The sequence below is a fragment of the Heptranchias perlo genome, chromosome 4, assembly GCF_035084215.1.
Source record: "Heptranchias perlo isolate sHepPer1 chromosome 4, sHepPer1.hap1, whole genome shotgun sequence".
Lineage (NCBI taxonomy): Eukaryota > Metazoa > Chordata > Chondrichthyes > Hexanchiformes > Hexanchidae > Heptranchias > Heptranchias perlo.
In genome coordinates, this window is record NC_090328.1 from 10,549,033 (window position 1) to 10,568,168 (window position 19,136).

Here is a 19,136-nt window from a genome sequence, read left to right on the forward strand (position 1 = left end):
AATAAAGAGATTTAATTCTTTATTGTTATTTCTGAATTACAATGCAGTGGATAGAAAATGTGAGGTGAAATTTTAATATAAAAGAGATTTACTAGAATGGTACCAGGGGTGAGGGACATCAGTTACGTGGAGAGACTGGAGAAGCTGGGATTATTAGAAACATAGAAAAAATTTATGGCACAAAAGGAGGCCATTCGGCCCATTGTGTCTATTCTCCTTAGAGCAGCGAAGGTTATGGGGAGATTTAATAAAGGTGTTCAGAATTCTGAGGAGTTGATGAGGAGAAACAGTTTCCACTGGCAGAAGGGTTGGTAACCAGGGGACACAGATTTAAGATAATTGGCAAAAAATCCAGGGAGTATATGAGAAATATTTTTACTCAGCGAATTATGATTTGGAATGCACTGCCTGAAAGGGTGGTGGAAGCAGATTCAATAATAACTTTCAAAAGGGAACTGGATAAATACTTGAAAAGGAAAAATATGCTGGGCGATGGGGAAAGAGCAGAGGATTGGGACTAATTGGATAGCTCTTTCAAAAAGCCAGTGCGATGGGCCGAATGGCCTCTGTCTGTGCTGCACGATTCTATGATAAAAGCCCCCAAGCAAGAACATAACTCAAGAAAAGTTCAGAGGTCAATATCAAACTATATACAGCAGGCCAGCAATGACAAGGAGTTGATAGGGTGGATAGAGAGAAACTATTTCCTTTGGTGGGAGGAGTCCAAAATAAAAGGGGGCATAACCTTGAAAAACAAGAGCTAGGCCATTCAGGGGTGATGTCAATAAGTGCTTCTTCACACAAAGGATGGTGGAAATCTGGAACTCTCCCCCCACCTAAAAAGCTGTTGAGGCTGGGGGTCAATTGAAAATTTCAAAACAGAGATGGATAGATTTTTGTTAGGCAAGGGTATTAAGGGATATGGAATCAAGACGGGTAGATGGAGTCAAGATGCAGATCGGCCGTGATCTAATTGAATGGCGGAACAATCTTAAGGGGCTGAATGGCGTACTCCTGTTCATTCCATGTTCCTTAAGGTTGTAACAGTCAACCAGCTGAGGCAAGGTTGAACCAAATAATAGGAACTTCAAAAGATCATAAAAACTATGACAAGAGGCACTGTTGTAAAAGTCTTAACACAGACTATGTTCAGGACCAATCAAGCCAGATACTGGGCAGGGGAGGTTGGGACCAGGTCAGCAGGTCATGGAACGCACACTGGCATCGGTCTTGGGCTTGATTTCAGGGCTCCAAAAGGATCAATCCAACAAGAGGGAAGGCGTATTTGGGGCAGACAAGTGGATATCACGGCTGCAGGAGGACAAAAAAATCCAGAGGGAAATAGGCAAACGTGAGAAAGGAAAGTGAGAAACTATGGCGTTCGTCCTGCTCCCCGACCCAATGGGATCAGCAGTTGGGGGAACACGGCACTTGACGAACGAGTGCGCCAACCCCAGCTTGAACTCACCTGTTCGAACAGCGTTGCGAGCCTGGTTGACAGTCATCTGACCGGTCATGTGCATCAGAACCTTGGCCTGCGGGTTAGTAGCCTGCACGTGCGCCGCCGACACCACTGCAGTGGGGAGTGGTGTCGGACTAATTGGTCTGTTGAAGTCCAGGCCATTTCCAGGAGCTTTCGGTTGAGAAGCCACCACTGGAGAAGGGCCGACTGTGGTCACTCCTCGCCCGACCTGTGCTGTCACGGCCACTGGTAATTTCGACTGGCCTGTTCCGGAAGGTGCTCTACAAAATAATTTCAAATTGCAAGATTGAAATAGCACGCTGAATTATGAAGCTACCCTTTTCACACATGAAGGATTCTACAGAACATGCCGAAAGGGATCTTTCTCAAGCTCAGTGATAGTTGAGGCAGGATTCATTTAACAAAAAAAAGAGTTGTATTATTTAATTAGTTTTCTCGTTATTAGCAATGTGGTTCTCTGCCAATCTACCAATTAAAAAATAAAAAACATCAAGCAGTGTACCACTGTTGCAACCCTGCCAGGGCCACTGCTTTACAAGGGGACATGCTGAGCAGGCTGAAGCTCCACCTATCTACCCACCCTTGCAGAGCGGCTTTGTTAAATAAGTTGTCTGTGGTATAACGATAGACACAACAGACGCCCTCACACCAGCTGATCCACAGCAAGACAGGACCCAACTGGTCTAGAGGCAGGTTAGATCAACAGAAATAACTGCAATTAGCTCATTTTAATAAGCACCCCTCTGTTTCTGGGTATCTCCATTACACTGGAGGATATGGCAAAGCAACAATCTGCATTTATATAAAGCATCCATCATGTAGAAGATCATTAAGTGGGGGGTAGGAGGGAGAGAAGGATGCCAAGACGACAAAAAAAGATTAAGGGAGATGATCCAAGTGCACGGTTAAAGAGGTATGTTTTTTTAAAAAAGAGGCTTTTGAAGAAGGGAAAGTTATAGTAAGGTAACGAAGTTTAGGGGGAGTTTTCCAAAAAGCAAGAAATTGTGACTGAGAAAAAAAAAGCCCCCTCCGATGTAGGTATATGTTTGGGCAGGCATAACACCAGACCCAGATTAATATCCCCATGGATTTGTAAGAAAATATGCCCAGGATTTGATATCAGAACACATGGTCCAACATGGACTCTTCACCAGCACACAAGTGCCTAAAGTGAAGCCGCTAACTCCTTAATCCTTACCTAAGAAAGGATATACTTGCCATAGAGGGAGTGCAACGAAGGTTCACCGGACTTATTCCTGGGATGGCAGGATTGTCATTTGAGAAGAGATTGAGTGGACTAGGCCTGTATCCTCTAGAGTTTGGAAGAATGAGAGGTGACCTCATTGAAACATACAAAATTCTTACAGGGCTCGACAGGGTAGATGCAGGGAGGATGTTTCCCCTGACTGGGGAGTCCAGAACCAGGGGACACAGTCTCAGAATAAGGGGTAGACCATTTAGGACTGAGATGAGGAGAAATTTCTTTGGAATTCTCTACCCCAGAGGGCTGTGGAGGCTCAGTCACTGAGTACATTCAAAACAGATCGATAGATTTCTAGACATTAAAGGCATCAAGGGATATGGGAATAGTGCAGGAAAATGGCATTGAGGTAGAAGATCAGCCATGATCTGGTTGAATGGCGGAGCAGGCTCGAGGGGCCGGATGGCCTACTCCTGCTCCTATTTCTTATGTTCATAGAGTTATACAGCACGGATAGAGGCCCTTCGGCCCATCGTGTCTATGTTCTTATGTAAAGGATTAGATCCTCCGCTCTATGCCACTGACTCTATTCCTTAATTGTGATTCTACAATATAGGCTCACGCTTTAGTTATATGCCTAAATAATTTGATTGTTAATCCCGATCAGACTAGATCAGGTTTACTTGTGGGGCGAATTATTTAATATGTACATATTACAACAACAACTAGCATTTATATAGTGCCTTTAACGTAGTACAATGACCCATGGCACTTCACGGGATTGTTATCAGACAAAAAAATTTACACTGAGCCAAAGAAGGAGACATTAGGACAGGTGACCAAAGATTGATCAAATAGGTAGGTTTTAAGGAGCACCTTAAAGGAGGAGAGAGAAGTAGAGAGTCGGAGAGGTTTAGGGAGGGACTTCAAGGGCTTAAGCAGCTGAAGGCACAGCCGCCAATGGTGGAGTGAGGAAAATCGGGGATGCGCAAGAAGCCAGAATTGGAGGAGTGCAGAGATCTCGGAGGGTTGAAGGGCTGGAGGAGGTTACAGAGATAGGGAGGGGCAAGGCCATGGAGGGATTTGAACACAAGGATGAGAACTTTAAAAATCGAGGCTTTCCGGGACCGGAAGCCAATGTAGGTCAGCGAGCACAGGTGTGATGGGTGAACGGAACTTGCCTCTTAGGGGCTCAAGAATAAGTGGGATAAATAACCCACAAGAGCGTAGATAGTGCATGGTCTATGGAAGAAATGGGTTTGATGGGCCGACTGACCGTTCCTCGCTCCATGCTTGCTTATGTGGTAATGGAGTAAATGTGAAGTTGCAGTTCTCATCTTGCTTATGTTTGAGAAAATGGGATATCCGTTATGCCACACGTACCAGCTCTATGTCTGTGCAGGCCAGTACTTTTAACCTGAGCTCTACTGGAAAAAGCTACTTAACAGTTTCATTTTACTCATTACAGCCTAAAAAATCTTGAAGGCAAAAACTGTGTAAGACTACGAATAGATTTTAATTAAAATTAAAAATTAAAAGGAACCGTCAGCACACTAACACATGCTGAATGAACGCAACCACATCTAGGCAGAGCAAAGAAAATTATCTTACATAGATCAATTGAAACGCAAGAGCATAATTTGAACCCATTGCAAAAAATCAAATTAGTATTTTCAGCAGACATGGATCATCAATATACAGCTTCTTTAAAAATTCTGTTTTAAGAAAATGGCTTGTAAGTAAGGGTGCTACCAGTTCAGGTTACATTTTAACAGAATGACGTGTTAGTCTTAAAACTTGATTCTGCATAACAATCCACCTATGATAAAAAAAATCTTAAGTCTGCACGCACTTTCAGTCCACAAAACCTCACATCTGGTTGCCATGTTTTTGTCGCACTTTTTGTGTCAACTTTTGTTACTATAAATTCCGACATCCACATTTAAAATGGAAACCACCTATGTAAACTTGTCACCCTGTAATTACACCCTCCAGCCAGTGGAGGCGCTGTAGCGCCTACTTTTGCATCTTCCAGCTCCTCAATCTGTACGACAGAGAAATTCCTAAGCTCCAACCAATGCTACACTTCTGCAAAAAATGTTGCTAATGAACTATAAATAGTAACGTAAAATCAAAGTATGTAACAATAAGGACAGAATGCATGACTTAAAATGGAGAGATTAACTTGTAATATATTAAAAGTTTTAGATAAAGCATACATTTCCTGTAAATGTCAGACTTATTTCCTGTAACACTTTGCCCCATCACACTTGGATGATAACAGCCCTATTGATACATTAAAAAGTGTATCCTCTGATTCACCGTGAGCTGTGTCACAGGAGATCTGCAAGTTTTATTTTCGGGATGTGGGCATCACTGGTTGCCCTGAGAAGATGGTGGTGTGCCTTCTGCAGCCCGTGTGGTTTTGTTATTCTTTCTGATACAACTAGGCCAATTCGGAAGGCAGTTAAGACTTAAACCACGTTGGTGCGGGACTGGAATCACATGAAGGCCAGACTGGGAAAGGATAGCAGGTTTCCTTCCCTAAAGGACACCAGTGAACCAGTTGGGTTTTTACGATAATCCAACAGCTTCATGCCACTTTTTACTGATGCCAGCTTTTTATTTCCAGATTTTATTTTATTAAACTAAATTCAAATTCCCAAACTGCCACGTGGGATTTGAACTAATGTTCTGTGGATTATTAGTCCAGTAACATGACCATTAAACGACACAGCAGTACAGTGGTGTATTGTCATATGATGATGCTTTAAACTAGGTTCTTTTTCACAGAACTGACTTACTGACCTTGTTACAGGAGCCATGTAATTCCCAGGAAAAACACCAATTTTGCCCGTGTGCATAGACGTTCCCTTGAACCATCCATCTTGGCAACGTTCAAGCACAAGAAATATCTCCCCCTTTCGCAACTCCAGCTCATCCTCTTTGCGGGGTGTGTACGGATACAAAGCAACATACCTAGACACAAATGTGTTATCAGCAAGTTAACAGTCAAAAGAGCCAAGTCGGCTGTGGTTAGAGCTAAGGGCTATTGAACAGCTGTATTCCAATCTGACCCGTAATCAACTCATACATTTGAAGAATGCAGAGCAATTACATTTTGTGGCCTTAAAGGGACACACACCTCCATTTTAACAGCACAATAATACATTATAAAACACAAGGCTCCTGTTTATATAAAGCAGCACATCCTCTGACTCACTGTGAGCAGTACCACTCGCCTATAAAATAAACACAAGACGATGGATGAATACAGATGATGTATTATTAAATATTAAAATATATAAAATGCTGTTTGCAGTAGCACTTTATCTTCTCCAAAGCTCCTTCATAGCCATCTAACTTCCTCAGGGATCAGAGCATATAGCACATGTGTTATGTTTCATGTTAAAGTAGAGAGGTACTTCAATTCTAGTGCGCTGGAATGCAGTGCTCGGGTGTCATGATTAACAAGCTGGCAGGGGTTAGTGATGAGGAGATGATATTTGCTGCAATTATTATTTGGGATATCTCTTAAAAAAAAAAGGCTGAGGTGACCTGATAGAGGTCTTTAAAATTCTTAAGAGGTTTGATAGTGTAGACATAGAGATGTTTCCACCTGTGGAGAAGTCCAAAACTAAGGGTCATAAAGATAGTCACTAATAAATCCAATAAAGAATTCAGGAGAAACTTCTTTACCCAGAGAGTGGTTAGAATGTGGAACTCGCTACCACATGGAGCGGTTGAGGCAAATAACATAGATACATTTCAGAGGAAGCTGCATGAAGAAGAAAGGAGTAGAAGGTTATGCTGATAGGGTTAGATGAAGTAGGGAGGGAGGAGGCTCGTGTGGAGCATAAACACTGGCATGGACCAGTTGGGCCGAATGGCCTGCTTCTGTGTGGCAAATTCTATGTATTACAAGCACGTCCCGCAAATCCTACAAAAAGCTGTGTTATAAATTAGTGAGCACACTGCCAGCTGGAGATGTGAAGGTCAATTTATGAATGGGCGCTGCTGGCAGGGAGTATCACTCACCGGGAGAACGCTTCGGGAAAATCAGCCCTATAGGTAGGTGAGGAAAAGAGGGAAGGGAACAAAATTAGATTTTAAAATCGCCCTTTTCTAACTTGATACTGCCTATAAATAATTGAATTTTTAAAAAAAAAATTACGGTCTTACTTACATATTTGGCCGCACCTGAGGCCTTGGATGTGCCATCTGGTCTGCTGGTCCCAATGTCGGTCGTGGAGCACAAGAAACAGAGGTGGTCACTGCAGCATTCGAGGGAGGTGGTGGCGGCGGTGGTGGGTGATTCTCCTGAATTAACAAAAGACGACGGGTTAGGGATATACACACACACACACAGCACGCGTGACAAATAATTACACAGAATTTACAGCACAGAAACAAGCCATTCAGCCCAATTGGTCCGTGCCGGTGTTTATGCTCCACATCAGCCTCCTCCCTACTTCATCTGATGCTATCTGCATATCCTTCTATTCCTTTCTCCCTCATGTACTTATCTAGCTTCCCCTTAAAAGCATCTATGCTATTTGGCTCAACTGCTCCATGTGGTAGCAAGTTCCATATTCTAACCACTCTCTGGATAAAGAAGCTTCTCCTGAATTCCTTATTGGATTTATTAGTGGCTATCTTGTCTTGTGGCCAAATTTGCTGATGATACAAAGATAGGTGGAAAAGCAAGTTGCGATGAGGACACAAAGTGTCTGCAAAGGGTTATTGACAGGTTAAGCGAATGGGCAAAAATTTGGCAGATGGAATATAATGTGGGAAAATGTGAAGTCATCCACTTTGGGAGGAAAAATAAAAAAGTAAAATATTATTTAAATGGAGAAATACATAAAATGCTGCGGTACAGAGGGATCTGGGTGTCCTCGTACATGAAACACAAAAAGTCAACATACAGGTGCAGCAGGTACGGAATATTGGCCTTTATTTCTAAGGGGATTGAGTATAAAAGCAGGGAAGTCATGCTACAACTGTACAGGATGCTGGTGAGACCACACCTGGAGTACTGCGTACAGTTCTGGTGCCCTAATTTAAGGAAGGATATACTTGCATTGGAGGTAGTTCAGAGAAGGTTCACTAGGTTGATTCCGGTATGGAAGGGTTGTCTTATGAGGAAAGGTTGAACAGGTTGGGTCTATACTCATTGGAGTTTAGATGAATGAGAGGAGATCTTACTGAAACATACAAGATTCTGAGGGGACTCGATAGGGTAGATGCTGAGAGAATGTTACCCCTCGTGGGGGAATCTAAAACTAGGGGGCATAGTCTCAGAATAAGCAGTCGCCCGTTTAAGATGGAAATGAGGAGGAATTTCTTCTCCCAGAGGGTCGTGAATATTTGAAATTCTTTACCCGAAAAAAGCTGCGGAGGCTGAGTCATTGAATACATTCAAGGCTGAGTTAGACAAATTTTTGATCAGCAAGCGAGTCAAAGGATATGGGGAAAGAACGGGAGAGTGGAGTTGAGGTAAAAATCAGATCAGCCATGATTTCATTAAATGGCGGAGCAGACTCGAGGGGCCGAATGGCCTACTCCTGCTCCTATCTCTTATGGCTCATCTTATATTTATGGCCCCTAGTTTTGGATTCCCCCACGAGTGGAAACATCTTCTCCACATCTACCCTATCGAATCCCTTCATAATTTTAAAGGCCTCTATTAGGTCACCCGTCAGCCTTCTCTTTTCTAGGATGTCCGGCTTTAAGCAGATGCGTAGCAATCGCAATTTGATGGGGCTGGCTTGGTGGACCAACTTTTCCTGGTCCTTCTACATAGGTTTATTATTCCTAAAGTGACAAAAGGATCTTTCTCTGTTCTTTTGCCTCTCTCAGGAGTCTGTGTAAGCTCATTGTTGGGGGGGGGGGGGAGAAGAGGGGAAAGAGAGGGATCAGGGTGATGATGTGCCCAAGCTTTACATCGTACCAGTTGGTCCAATTCTGTCTTTCTTATCCTAAATTGTCCTAAGGATCTTTCTCTGTATTTTTTGCCTGTCAGGAGACTCTGACGGGCGGTGATGTTGTGTGGAAGTTTCACGCCCTGCCAGGATGGGGCAAGGCTCAATGGATCACCTGTTTATTCCCTGTCCTTTTTTGAATGTTGGTATGTTTATTTGCTCTTCTCAGTGCGTGCAAGGCATGGATATCGGAGGCTGCGGCAACTGATTGAAATGCAGCCGATGTCACAAAGTTAGCCCAATTTTCAAACGAAAACCATTCTTAGTGCAAGATGTTCAAGTCATTTTTAAAAAGCAGGCTACGCACCAACACAAAATGTTTAAAAAGGCACAACAGAATAGTGCTGTAAACTGTTGGACACAAACCCGCTGAAATATTTCCAAGTTGTTCAGGTAGATTAGATGGTACTGCGCCACAAAGCTTGTACCGCCCTGCCCCCCCCACCCCCGAACAGTGCAGCAGACGATTAAAAATACATATCCTTTGACGCATTCTCCTCTAAAACAGCTTTGCATGCAATTTTAATGAGCCTGAGAACCATCGGTACACTGATCATTTAGGTCACATCCTATTTCAGTCATAACACTGCGTTTAAAATCCTGAACTCTGCCAAACTTTTAGCAAATGCAACAGCGTCTTAGCTGGAAGCTACAAATTCTTATGCTGAACTTTCCAATATATGAAAATTTTAAGAGTACAGCATTTCTGAATTTTACATCAGTCAAAATAGAACATTCTGCACCTGACAGACTGCAGAAAATATAATATAGAGAATGAATAAAATATTTTCCACTCATCCCTCTTTTCTCCCATGGGAATCTCGAGAGGCACCATCAATGCTACTCTCCTTGATCAATACATCAAGAGGCATGCTTAAGTAGTACGAGAACAGGACATTCTCTCTCTCCTCCAGCTACTTTTAACCGCCTATCCAGCAGGCCACATACTGCTTGGAGAATAAGAATCTGAACGGGATAGAGGAGCAAAGGGACCTTGGGGTCCAAATACACAAATAACTAAAAGTAGAGACGCAGGTTAATAAGGCTATAAAAAAGGCATTAGGGTTCATTTCTAGAGGCAAAGAATTGAAAAACAAAGAAGTTATGTTAAATTTGTATAGAACCTTAGTTAGACCACAGTTGGAGTATTGTGCACACTTCTGGTCTCCATATTATAGAAAGGATATAGAGGCATTGGAGAGGGTGCAAAAAAGATTCACAAGGATGATACCAGAACTGAGAGGATATCCTTATCAGGAAAGACTGAACAGGCTGGGGCTCTTTTCTCTAGAAAAGAGAAGGCTGAGGGGTGACTTGATAGAAGTCTTTTAGATAATGAAAAGGTTTGATAGGGTAGACGTAGATAAAATGTTTCCAGATAGAGGAGTCCAAAACTAGAGGTCAGAAATATAAAATAGTCTCTAATAAATCCAATAGGGAATTCAGGAGAAATTTCGTTACCCAGAGAGTGGTTAGAATGTGGAACGAGCCACCACAAGGAGTAGTTGAGGCAAATAGCTTAGATGCGTTTAAAGGGAAGCTAGATAAGCACATGGGGGAGAAAGGAATAGAAAGGTATGTTGATAGGGTTAGTTGATGTAGGGAAGGAAGAGGCTCGTGTGGAGCATAATCGCCGACATAGACCAGTCGGGCCGAATGGCCTGTTTGTATGCTGCAGTTTCGATGTAACTCGTTATCTGGCCGCAATGTCTTGAACCAAGATTCAGGCTCTGGAGCTCCGAGTTGACAGTTCAGTAATCCAACACTCGGCAACACAAACAACTGATGTGTGTTTATGCTGTAACATTTAGCAGTCCTACCCTTTGGGCAATGCACTTGGGAACAGATAACAGCAGGCATATGTATAACATGAAAGAGTCTCCATTGGGGGAAGCCAAAAAAGAAAAGGATTCTGCAGTGATTATTATCATATTCTAAGGTCAGAGTGAGGCAGTTACTAATAAATGCAAATTGGACGCTGGGGTGCAGTGGACAAGTCAGACTGACGTCGTACAGATTGTGTGTCCAATTCTGGAGTATAGTGTGCAGTTTCAGTCACCTGTCTCAAAAACGGCATTGACGCATAAGGCAGAGTTCAGAGAAGGGTGACCAGGCTGATTCCAGGCTTTCAGGGACTAAGTTATGAAGAGAGACTCAAGTGACTAAACTTATTTTCGCTGGAGAAAAAAAAAGCCTGAGGAAAGGCCTTCAAAATAATGAAAGGTGCAGATGAAACTGCTGTAAATGAACTATTAACTTGAACAATGAGCACAGGACAAAAGGCGGCAAGTACAATATTCACAAGCCTCAAGCAAGGTTGGAGATTAGAAAGAGCTTTCTATAAAATTCATTCTCAGAATGTGGGCGCCGCTGGCAAGACCGGCATTTATTGCCCATCACTTGTTGCCCTTGAGTGGCTTGCCAGATCACCTCAGAGGGTAGTTAAGAGTCATGCACGTTGGTATGGGTCTGGAGTCACATATAGGCCAAACCAGTAAGGGCGGCAGGTTTCCTTCTCTATAGGACAATAGTGAACCAGTTGGGTTTTTAACGACAGCTGCATGATCACTTTTATTGATACTAGCGTTTTGTTTCCATATTCTTTTTTAAACTGAATTCACATTCTCAATCTACCAAGGTGGGGTTTGAACTTGTGTTCTCTGGATTATTCGTCCAGACCTGTGGGTTACCGGTCCAGTAACATAACCGCTGCCCTACCGATGGGCCAAGATGGGTTGTATATCATACAGGATGTGGGCAGTGTAGGACCTTGAAGCCAATAAACTGATGTGTGTTTATGCTGTAACATTTAGCAGTCCTACAGTCAAGTTCAACCACGAACAAGCTTCAGATTTGTTCAGTTATCCCTACTGTTAACGGATAGATTATGAACAAGAGTAAAATGCAACGCGATGCAACAGAACACTTGGCTTTAAACGCAAGCAACTGTAACCTAATGCACATCATAATTCAAACGTTCCACACCCAATACACCAGGATGAAACCTATCCATTCACCACCTGCCCGTAGCCTTTGATGTGCAGCTCAGTGCAAGCTACGACAGACAGATCACAGTGACTGACCTATCATTGTCCCTTTCTATGCTTCTATTTAAATGCAGAACCCTTTGAAGTTGTGCCATCATGAGGGTCGGTAATCTTTAGCAATCAGATCTAAATAATGGAGATTCGTGAATAGCTGCAATCCTTTGTAGTGCCACTTTCTGTCCACATGACGTTCTTTTAATATTAATAGTTCAGTTATAGTTGATGATTAATGTAACCTCTGCTGATTAGAAATGATTTCCCTCTCCTCCCCAGCTCTGTATACTGACACTCCTGGGAAACCTGACACACACTAATAGAAATGTGTGCACGTACACCAAATTATATCATGAAGCACAGCACCTTGTAGGAAGCACCGGACAAGGCACTTAATGTGTCAACTGTAACCTTTGTTGAAAATGTCACTTCTTACAAACCTCGTGAAGAAAATCTCAACAAAGGCAGACTGCAAAAATTCGAATTACGAGCATACGAAACTGACGGGCAGCAAAAGACCGGCCGATCCATCGAGCCTGCCTCACACTATGATGGCCGGAGCATTGGGACTAAACACTTCTGCCCTCGCCTCTTGCCACCCACCCCTCGCCCATATTCCTCCCCCCCCCCCCCCACCCCTGAGCCATGTCATCTCTTGGGAGGCGCAAAAAAACAGAGAAAAAACCCAGGACCAAGAGGAGAAAAAATACTCTGGAAAATTCCTCTCCAACCCCCTCAGGCAATCGAAACCAGTCCAGGAACAAGTGTAATTTCCCTCTTTATTCTGATGCCAGCGAAGTGAAAAGCTGTGTTACTTGGGTGATATACAGAGTGAACGCTTCATTGTCTCTGACCCTGTTTTCTACACGGGGGAGAGCTTCTGCGAACACTGACACGCTCTCAGGGCCCCCAGCAAAGACCGACGTACGACTGGGTCTTCCTGCCCGCAGGTCCGGAAGATAGTCTCAGCAATCTAAAGTAAGTGTATAATTTTACAGCAACAGAAATCACGCACCAGTACGCCAACAGATACAGAAATCTGATTGATGGACAGATATCCGACGACCTTGCTGACCCAGCGAGATTACCAGGAAAATTTGAAGGGGGCGTGCTAGCCTTTCTTTAGTACTTGCATTAAAAATCTCTCTGGATGCTGCCACTGTTCCCGGTCTGACCACCCACAGCCCTTGCACTACAGTCCAAAAGTAGCCATAATGTCCTTAGATCCAATCGTTTGATTTGCCGAATGGACTTCTGCATTGTCAATTTGCCCTGAGCACTTGTTCCCTTCCAAATGGGCAACCCAGCCCATCAGGGACATGTCAATTTCTACTGTCCATTGCGGGGAAGGCTGTCACAGAGGATTTCCCTGTAGTATATTGTCTTCCTCTGACCACCACATGAGGTCCGGGCTCAAGACCCAGTCAATCCTTACTGGTTGATACGAGGGGTTATGGGATGGAGAATCACCGGGGTGGGGGCTGGGGGAGGGGGGGGGGGGGGGAAGAACCACTAGCTTAACAGGCTCAATAGAAGCGGTCTCAATAATTCAGGTTTTGGTAACTACAAAGATGGCTTCTGTCATCAGATCTAAATTTGATAAATAACCGTTTGCTACATCCATTCCTTTAAGGGAACATTAGAGATATGAGAGTCGAGTTATACAAGAAGTTCGCCGATTTCAGTGGATTTGTACCTTTGTCCTATTTAGGAATTAGAAGTTTATAATTTGTGTTTATTAGCACAGAGCTATGGGGTCGTTTTTATGGTGATTTGGCCATGAGGAATCCAAATATGAAAATCACAGTGTGGTCCATGAAAGGTCTGGAAGAAGGGTTCTAATTCAGAGTTTGGGAGCATTAGGGTTATTACTATCAAGAGTCTGGATGACTCTCACTTTAACTCTAATATTGTATCCTCAGACAATCCTTCGCAGTATTCCACTTCCTACCCTCCCTCTCAAGAAGTGGGGAGGAGTCCTTTTTCCTATTACATGTAGGTAGATGGGGACATTCTAAAGTGGGCCCATGGGACTCCCCTGGCTGTGTGTTGTAGGTCAGTCCCACTATGGACAGGAACCTTGCTCTTACTAATTGCTCAATCGAGTCAGTCGTGCAGTGTGCTTTGTGGCCTGCCAAATGAACCGCGGCTTACTTAAATCCACCTCCTCAAAAAGAAGACTGTGCATGTTTTAGAAGTAGGAGTCGCCAGTGAAAGTGGGACAAATGGGGACCGTACCTGTGCAACTAAAGAAGAGCTACACAGCCCACATCAAGGAAGGCCAGGGGAAAAAAAAAATTCTTGGGTACAGCTTGGGAGATCTTCCAATTTTCCTCAAGAAGGTATTTATGCTTTCTTTTGACCGTCCTTCAGGAAGGATAACAGGACAGTAACGTCCCAAACAGTAGAAGAATCTCCGAACTGAGGAGTTCCTGTCTGAGAGAAATCCCATGTAACTACATAAATAGTTATTTCCTTGAAGGATCGGGTGTAACTTGTCTTGATTTACACCGAATTTGGCGGCAGTCAGTGCTGACAATGTTCTGTATCCATTGACACCAACCTTTCTCGGAGCCACTGTTGAATTCTTGGCACCGAGAAAGGTGCCTGACGACAAGGAACCCTGGTGATTAGCATCAATGTGTATGTTGCCCAATTGGGCGTGGCTGGATTACTTGGGCTTTCAGGGCTTGTCTATCATGTCAGGAAGCATAGTATAGCCTTATGGATGTGTGTCCCGAACCACACGCAAATCTGACAAGTACACGTTACATCCTCATAACTATAGTTTCCCATCCCTGATATTACGCACCAAGATATTATGATCTGGAATGCGCTGCCTGAAAGGGTGGTGGAAGCAGATTCAATACTTTCAAAAGGGAATTGGGTAAATACTAAAGGGGAAAAAATGGAAGGCCCATGGGGAAAGAGCAGGGGAGTGGGACTAATTGGAGTGCTTTTTCAAAAAGCCAGCACAGGCACGATAGGCCGAACGGTCTCCTTCTGTGCTATAAAGATTCTATGAACTCTACATTTTTTAAAAAAATTTTTTTCACTGATATATGTTTAAAACCTGTCAGGACTCAGAATACTTGGCATCTAATTAGGTAACCCTTTAATCACACTGAGCTTGTTAAAAACACCTGGAACCATGCCAATCAGCTGACTGCAGCTTATCTTTAGAAAGCTGCAGCATTAACTGTGAACACAGAGGGACGTAATCTGGTTAAATATTTATCTTACTTCTTCAGTACCTGCATGCCTAAATGGCTGGTTCACATGAATTTCCATTCTGTCTACTCCAGAGGTATTATAAGTCGACACTAATCTAAATTCAGGTCGAAACTCCAAAATATCACATAGAAAAAAACGTGTGAAACAAGCTAGTTAGGACCCTCCACTGGAATGCCGTGCGGCAGGGCAGTCTGCAACCTTGGTGTCTGCCTGCTTTTTTTCTTCTTCTGGCTACTGTATTCTGTTCCACTTGGCCAGCTTTTCCTGCTTCCATTTCCCACCACCCCAGCTATTCACACGTTCTCTGTCTCTTAAATGTCTTTAATTTCTCTTGTTATCCTTCTTCCTATTATCTCATGTTAATATCACTTCAGCCATTTAACCATCTCCAATTTTCTAGGGAGCGCTTTTTTGTTTTGCGTGCATGTGTGCCTATGTATGTGTTCTTCAGCTCCCTCTTCCCTTTGTTCTATTCCTTTTTAAATGCTGTTCATCTGGCACTTTTTCCAGTTCAGATGAAAGGTCTACACCTGAAATGTTACCTTGTCTGTTTTCTTTACAGAGGCTGCCTGACCTGCTGAGCGTTTCCAGCGTTTTCTGTTACAGGATTAGGATTACAATCAGATTCAGCTCAAAAATAAAGGCTAAATGAGTACATGACAAAGCTGAAGCTAGACACACAAATGAGTCGTGGGAAATACCATCTACAGACAGAAACAAACAGAGGAGAGGAGAGCTACGAGGGAGAATAAAAGAAATTTGCTGCCAACATAAGCAGAAATAGAAAAGGCTTTTATAAACACATTAGGAAAAACAGAATCATTAAGACAGGGTTGGGGCCACACAAAAAAGAACATGATGAGATTATTATGGTGGAGAAGGAAATGGCAGTTGCTTAATGAATACTTTGCTTCAGTGTTTACACAGATTGAAGGAAGTTCTCAAAGGCGTATGGATGAGAAAGTAGAATTGGAAGCAATAGCTACATGCATTAATAAGGAAATGATTCTTAATGGGCTGAGAGCATTAAAATTTGATGTCCAGGACCAGATAATGCCATATTACTGAGATGTGTGAGGAGAAAAGAAAGAAAGACTTGCATTTGTATAGCACCTTTTACAACCTCAGGAAGTCCCAAAGCTCTTTAAAGCCAAAAACTACTTTTTGAAGTGTAGTTACTGTTGTAACACAGCCATTTTGCACACAGCAAGGTCCCACAAACAGCAATGAAATAAATGACCAGATAACCTGTCTTAGGTATTGGTTGAGGGATAAATATTGGCCAGGATACCGGGGAGAACTCCTCTGCTCATCTTCAAAATAATGCAACGGGATCTTTTACGTCCACCTGAAAGGCGGCACCTCCAACAGTGCAGCGCTCCCTCAGTACTGTGCTGAAGGGGGATAAGGCAGGGGATCGATCTTGATTTTTCAAAATTGATTTGAGACAGCAGCTGAGCCAAAAGACTGGAGAGTGGCAAATTCTACACTTTCAAAATGGGGAAAGTGATAAGACAGGCAACAATTGGCTGGGTAGAAGGCATTTTTTCCCACACAGAGGGCTGTCAGAACATGGAACACTTTACCACGAGTGACTACTGAGGCAGAGACTGTGCCATCACCCAAAAGGAAATTGGGTAAGTATTTCAGAATATAAGGATACGTGGAAAGAGCAGGGAAATGGGAGTAGAGCAGGTAGATCCAGCTGAAGCAGAGCATAGGCACAGGCCTGGTGGGTAGAATGGCATCCTTCTGTGCTGTAACTTCTATGATAATGGAATAGGTCAAATAAACTAAATTGAGGAACGTCATGATCAATAGCAATTAAAGAGAGCAAAAAATCAGAAGTACATAAAGCCATGCCAATGAATTATTTCAATAAAGGGTTAATGCCTCCATTGAAATAATGGATGAAGGAACGTAATGTACAATAACATTGCAATGTCATTGCCAGGTTAGTGCATTGTTCTTACGGTATCCAGCTTTAATAGAATATTAATCAAGTTTATTGCGGTCGAAAGCTTTACGTTCACAATTCACAAGCTTCAATTTACCGATTGACCCCCTCCCTCACCACCAAGACTGATTCTAGCCGGATGGTAATTGAAACATGGATGTTGCTGCTACGTTCTCACACTATAAATTGATACATTGCACAAAGAACTTACCCCAGGAGCGACCGAGTAGGTGCCCTCTGGTGGGAAGGCACATGGAGCTACTGTATTGACAGGACTGCTCGGAGGTGGGGTCACTATTAAACCAGTAGTGCTAATGTGGACCTGTTAATAAACAGAGTACATATTATGTCACATGGACGCAAGTACTACACTGTATCATCAACAAATCACTTCAATACATCAAATATCTCAATAAAACGTACAGAGAAGTATTCAAGTAACGGATCAGTTTGCATCAACACATTTGTGAACATTTTATTTCTTCTGGAACATAAGGAACTTACAACTGAATTTACATTACCATGGAAATGTCTGAGTGCTTAACAAAAGTGGACATTCATCAAGCTCTTTTTAAAAAAAAAAGAGGAAACTAGAAGGTGTGGAAGGGGGGGGAAGCCATGGTTGATAAGAAGTCTATAGGAGCATTTTTAAAGCAAAGAGGGACACGGTGGAGATATTTTGGGAGAGGACTTTAGAGAGAACAAGATAGAGGTAGAGGTATGCAAAATCATGATGGATCTGGACAGAGTAGATAGAGAGAAACTGTTCCCATTGGCGGAGGAGTTAAGAACCAGAGGACATAGATTGAAGTAACAATCACTAGTGGTGGGACAGAGGAAGTGAGGGACAAGCAGTAATTTGCTGTCAAAGGAGTGGAAAGTACACGCAGAGGTGTAAGACTGGGCAATATTCCCGAGAAGCCACGGAAGCATTTGAAAACAAGGGCGCATCAATTCACTGGAACACCAGAAAGCCAGTGGAACTTAGCAAAGATGATTGAATAGCTATTTTAGAAATAAAATGGAAAACAGTATTTGGATCAATCATTATGCAGTGCATTTTTAAGAATTATTCTCCTCCTTACAGGGGTGGTGCCAGAGGACTGGAGAATTGCAAAATTTTACAACCTTGTTCAAAAATGGGTGTAAGGATAAACCCAGCAACTACAGGCCAGTCAGTTTAACCTCAGTAGTGGGGAAATTTTTAAAAACGATAATCCAGAACAAAATTAACAGTCACTTGGACAAGTGTGGATTAATAAAGGAAAGCCAGCACGGATTTGTTAAAGGCAAATTGTGTTTAACTAACTTGATTGAGTTTTTTGATGAGGTAACAGAGAAGGTCGACGAGGGCAATACGGTTGATGTGGTGTATATGGACTTCCAAAAGGCGTTTGATAAAGTGCCGTATAATAGCCTTGTCATCAAAGTTGAAGCCCATGGAATAAAGGAGGCAGTGGCAGCGTGGGTATGAAATTGGCTAAGTAATAGGAAACAGAGAGTAGTGGTTAACGGTTGTTTTTCAGACTGGAGGGAGGTATACAGTGGTGTTCCCCAGGGTTCAGTACTAGGACCATTGCTTTTCTTGATATATATATTAATGACTTGGATTTGGGTGTACAGGGCACAATTTCAAAATTTGCAGATGACACAAAACTTGGAAATGTAGTGAACAGTGAGAAGGATAATGATAGACTTCAAGAGGACATAGACAGGTTGGTGGAATGGGTGGACACATGGCAGATGAAATTCAAGCAGAAAAAAGTGTGAAGCGATACATTTTGGTAGGAAGAACGAGGGGAGGCAATATAAACTAAAGGGTACAATACTAAAAGGGGTGCAGGAACAGAGAAATCTGGGGGCATATGTGCAAAAATCGTTGAAGGTGGCAGGGAAGGTTGAGAAAGTGGTTAAGAAAGCATAAGGGATCCTGGGCTTTATAAATAGAGGCATAGAGTACAAAAGCAAGGAAGTTTATGAAACACTGGTTCGGCCACAACTGGAGTATTGCGTCCAGTTCTGGGCACCGCACTTTAGGAAGGATGTGAAGACCTTAGAGAGGGTGCAGAAGAGATTTACTAGAATGATTCCAGGGATGAGGGACTTCAGTTACGTGCATAGACTGGAGAATCTGGGGTTGTTCTCCTTAGAGCAGAGAAGATTGAGAGGAGATTTGATAGAGGGGAATGTAAAATCATGACGGATCCGGACAGAGTAGATGAAGAGAAACTGTTCC

At 42.9% G+C, this 19,136-nt stretch overlaps 1 protein-coding gene across 2 annotated transcripts in view; it reads right to left on the minus strand.

Moving 5' to 3' along the window:
• Window positions 1–19,136, minus strand: part of sh3rf1 (SH3 domain containing ring finger 1) — a 147,193-nt gene that overhangs the window by 10,393 nt on the left and 117,664 nt on the right. Inside the window, exons 6-10 of one of the 2 annotated variants that reach the window (XM_067982468.1) lie at window positions 17,112–17,222; window positions 6,871–7,004; window positions 6,723–6,749; window positions 5,493–5,663; window positions 1,469–1,743 (exon numbers count right to left, since the gene is read on the minus strand). In XM_067982468.1, the coding sequence (XP_067838569.1) occupies window positions 1,469–1,743; window positions 5,493–5,663; window positions 6,723–6,749; window positions 6,871–7,004; window positions 17,112–17,222 (718 nt within the window). The remainder of the gene's footprint in view (window positions 1–1,468; window positions 1,744–5,492; window positions 5,664–6,722; window positions 6,750–6,870; window positions 7,005–17,111; window positions 17,223–19,136) is intronic. The other variant, XM_067982470.1, reaches the window with a different exon arrangement.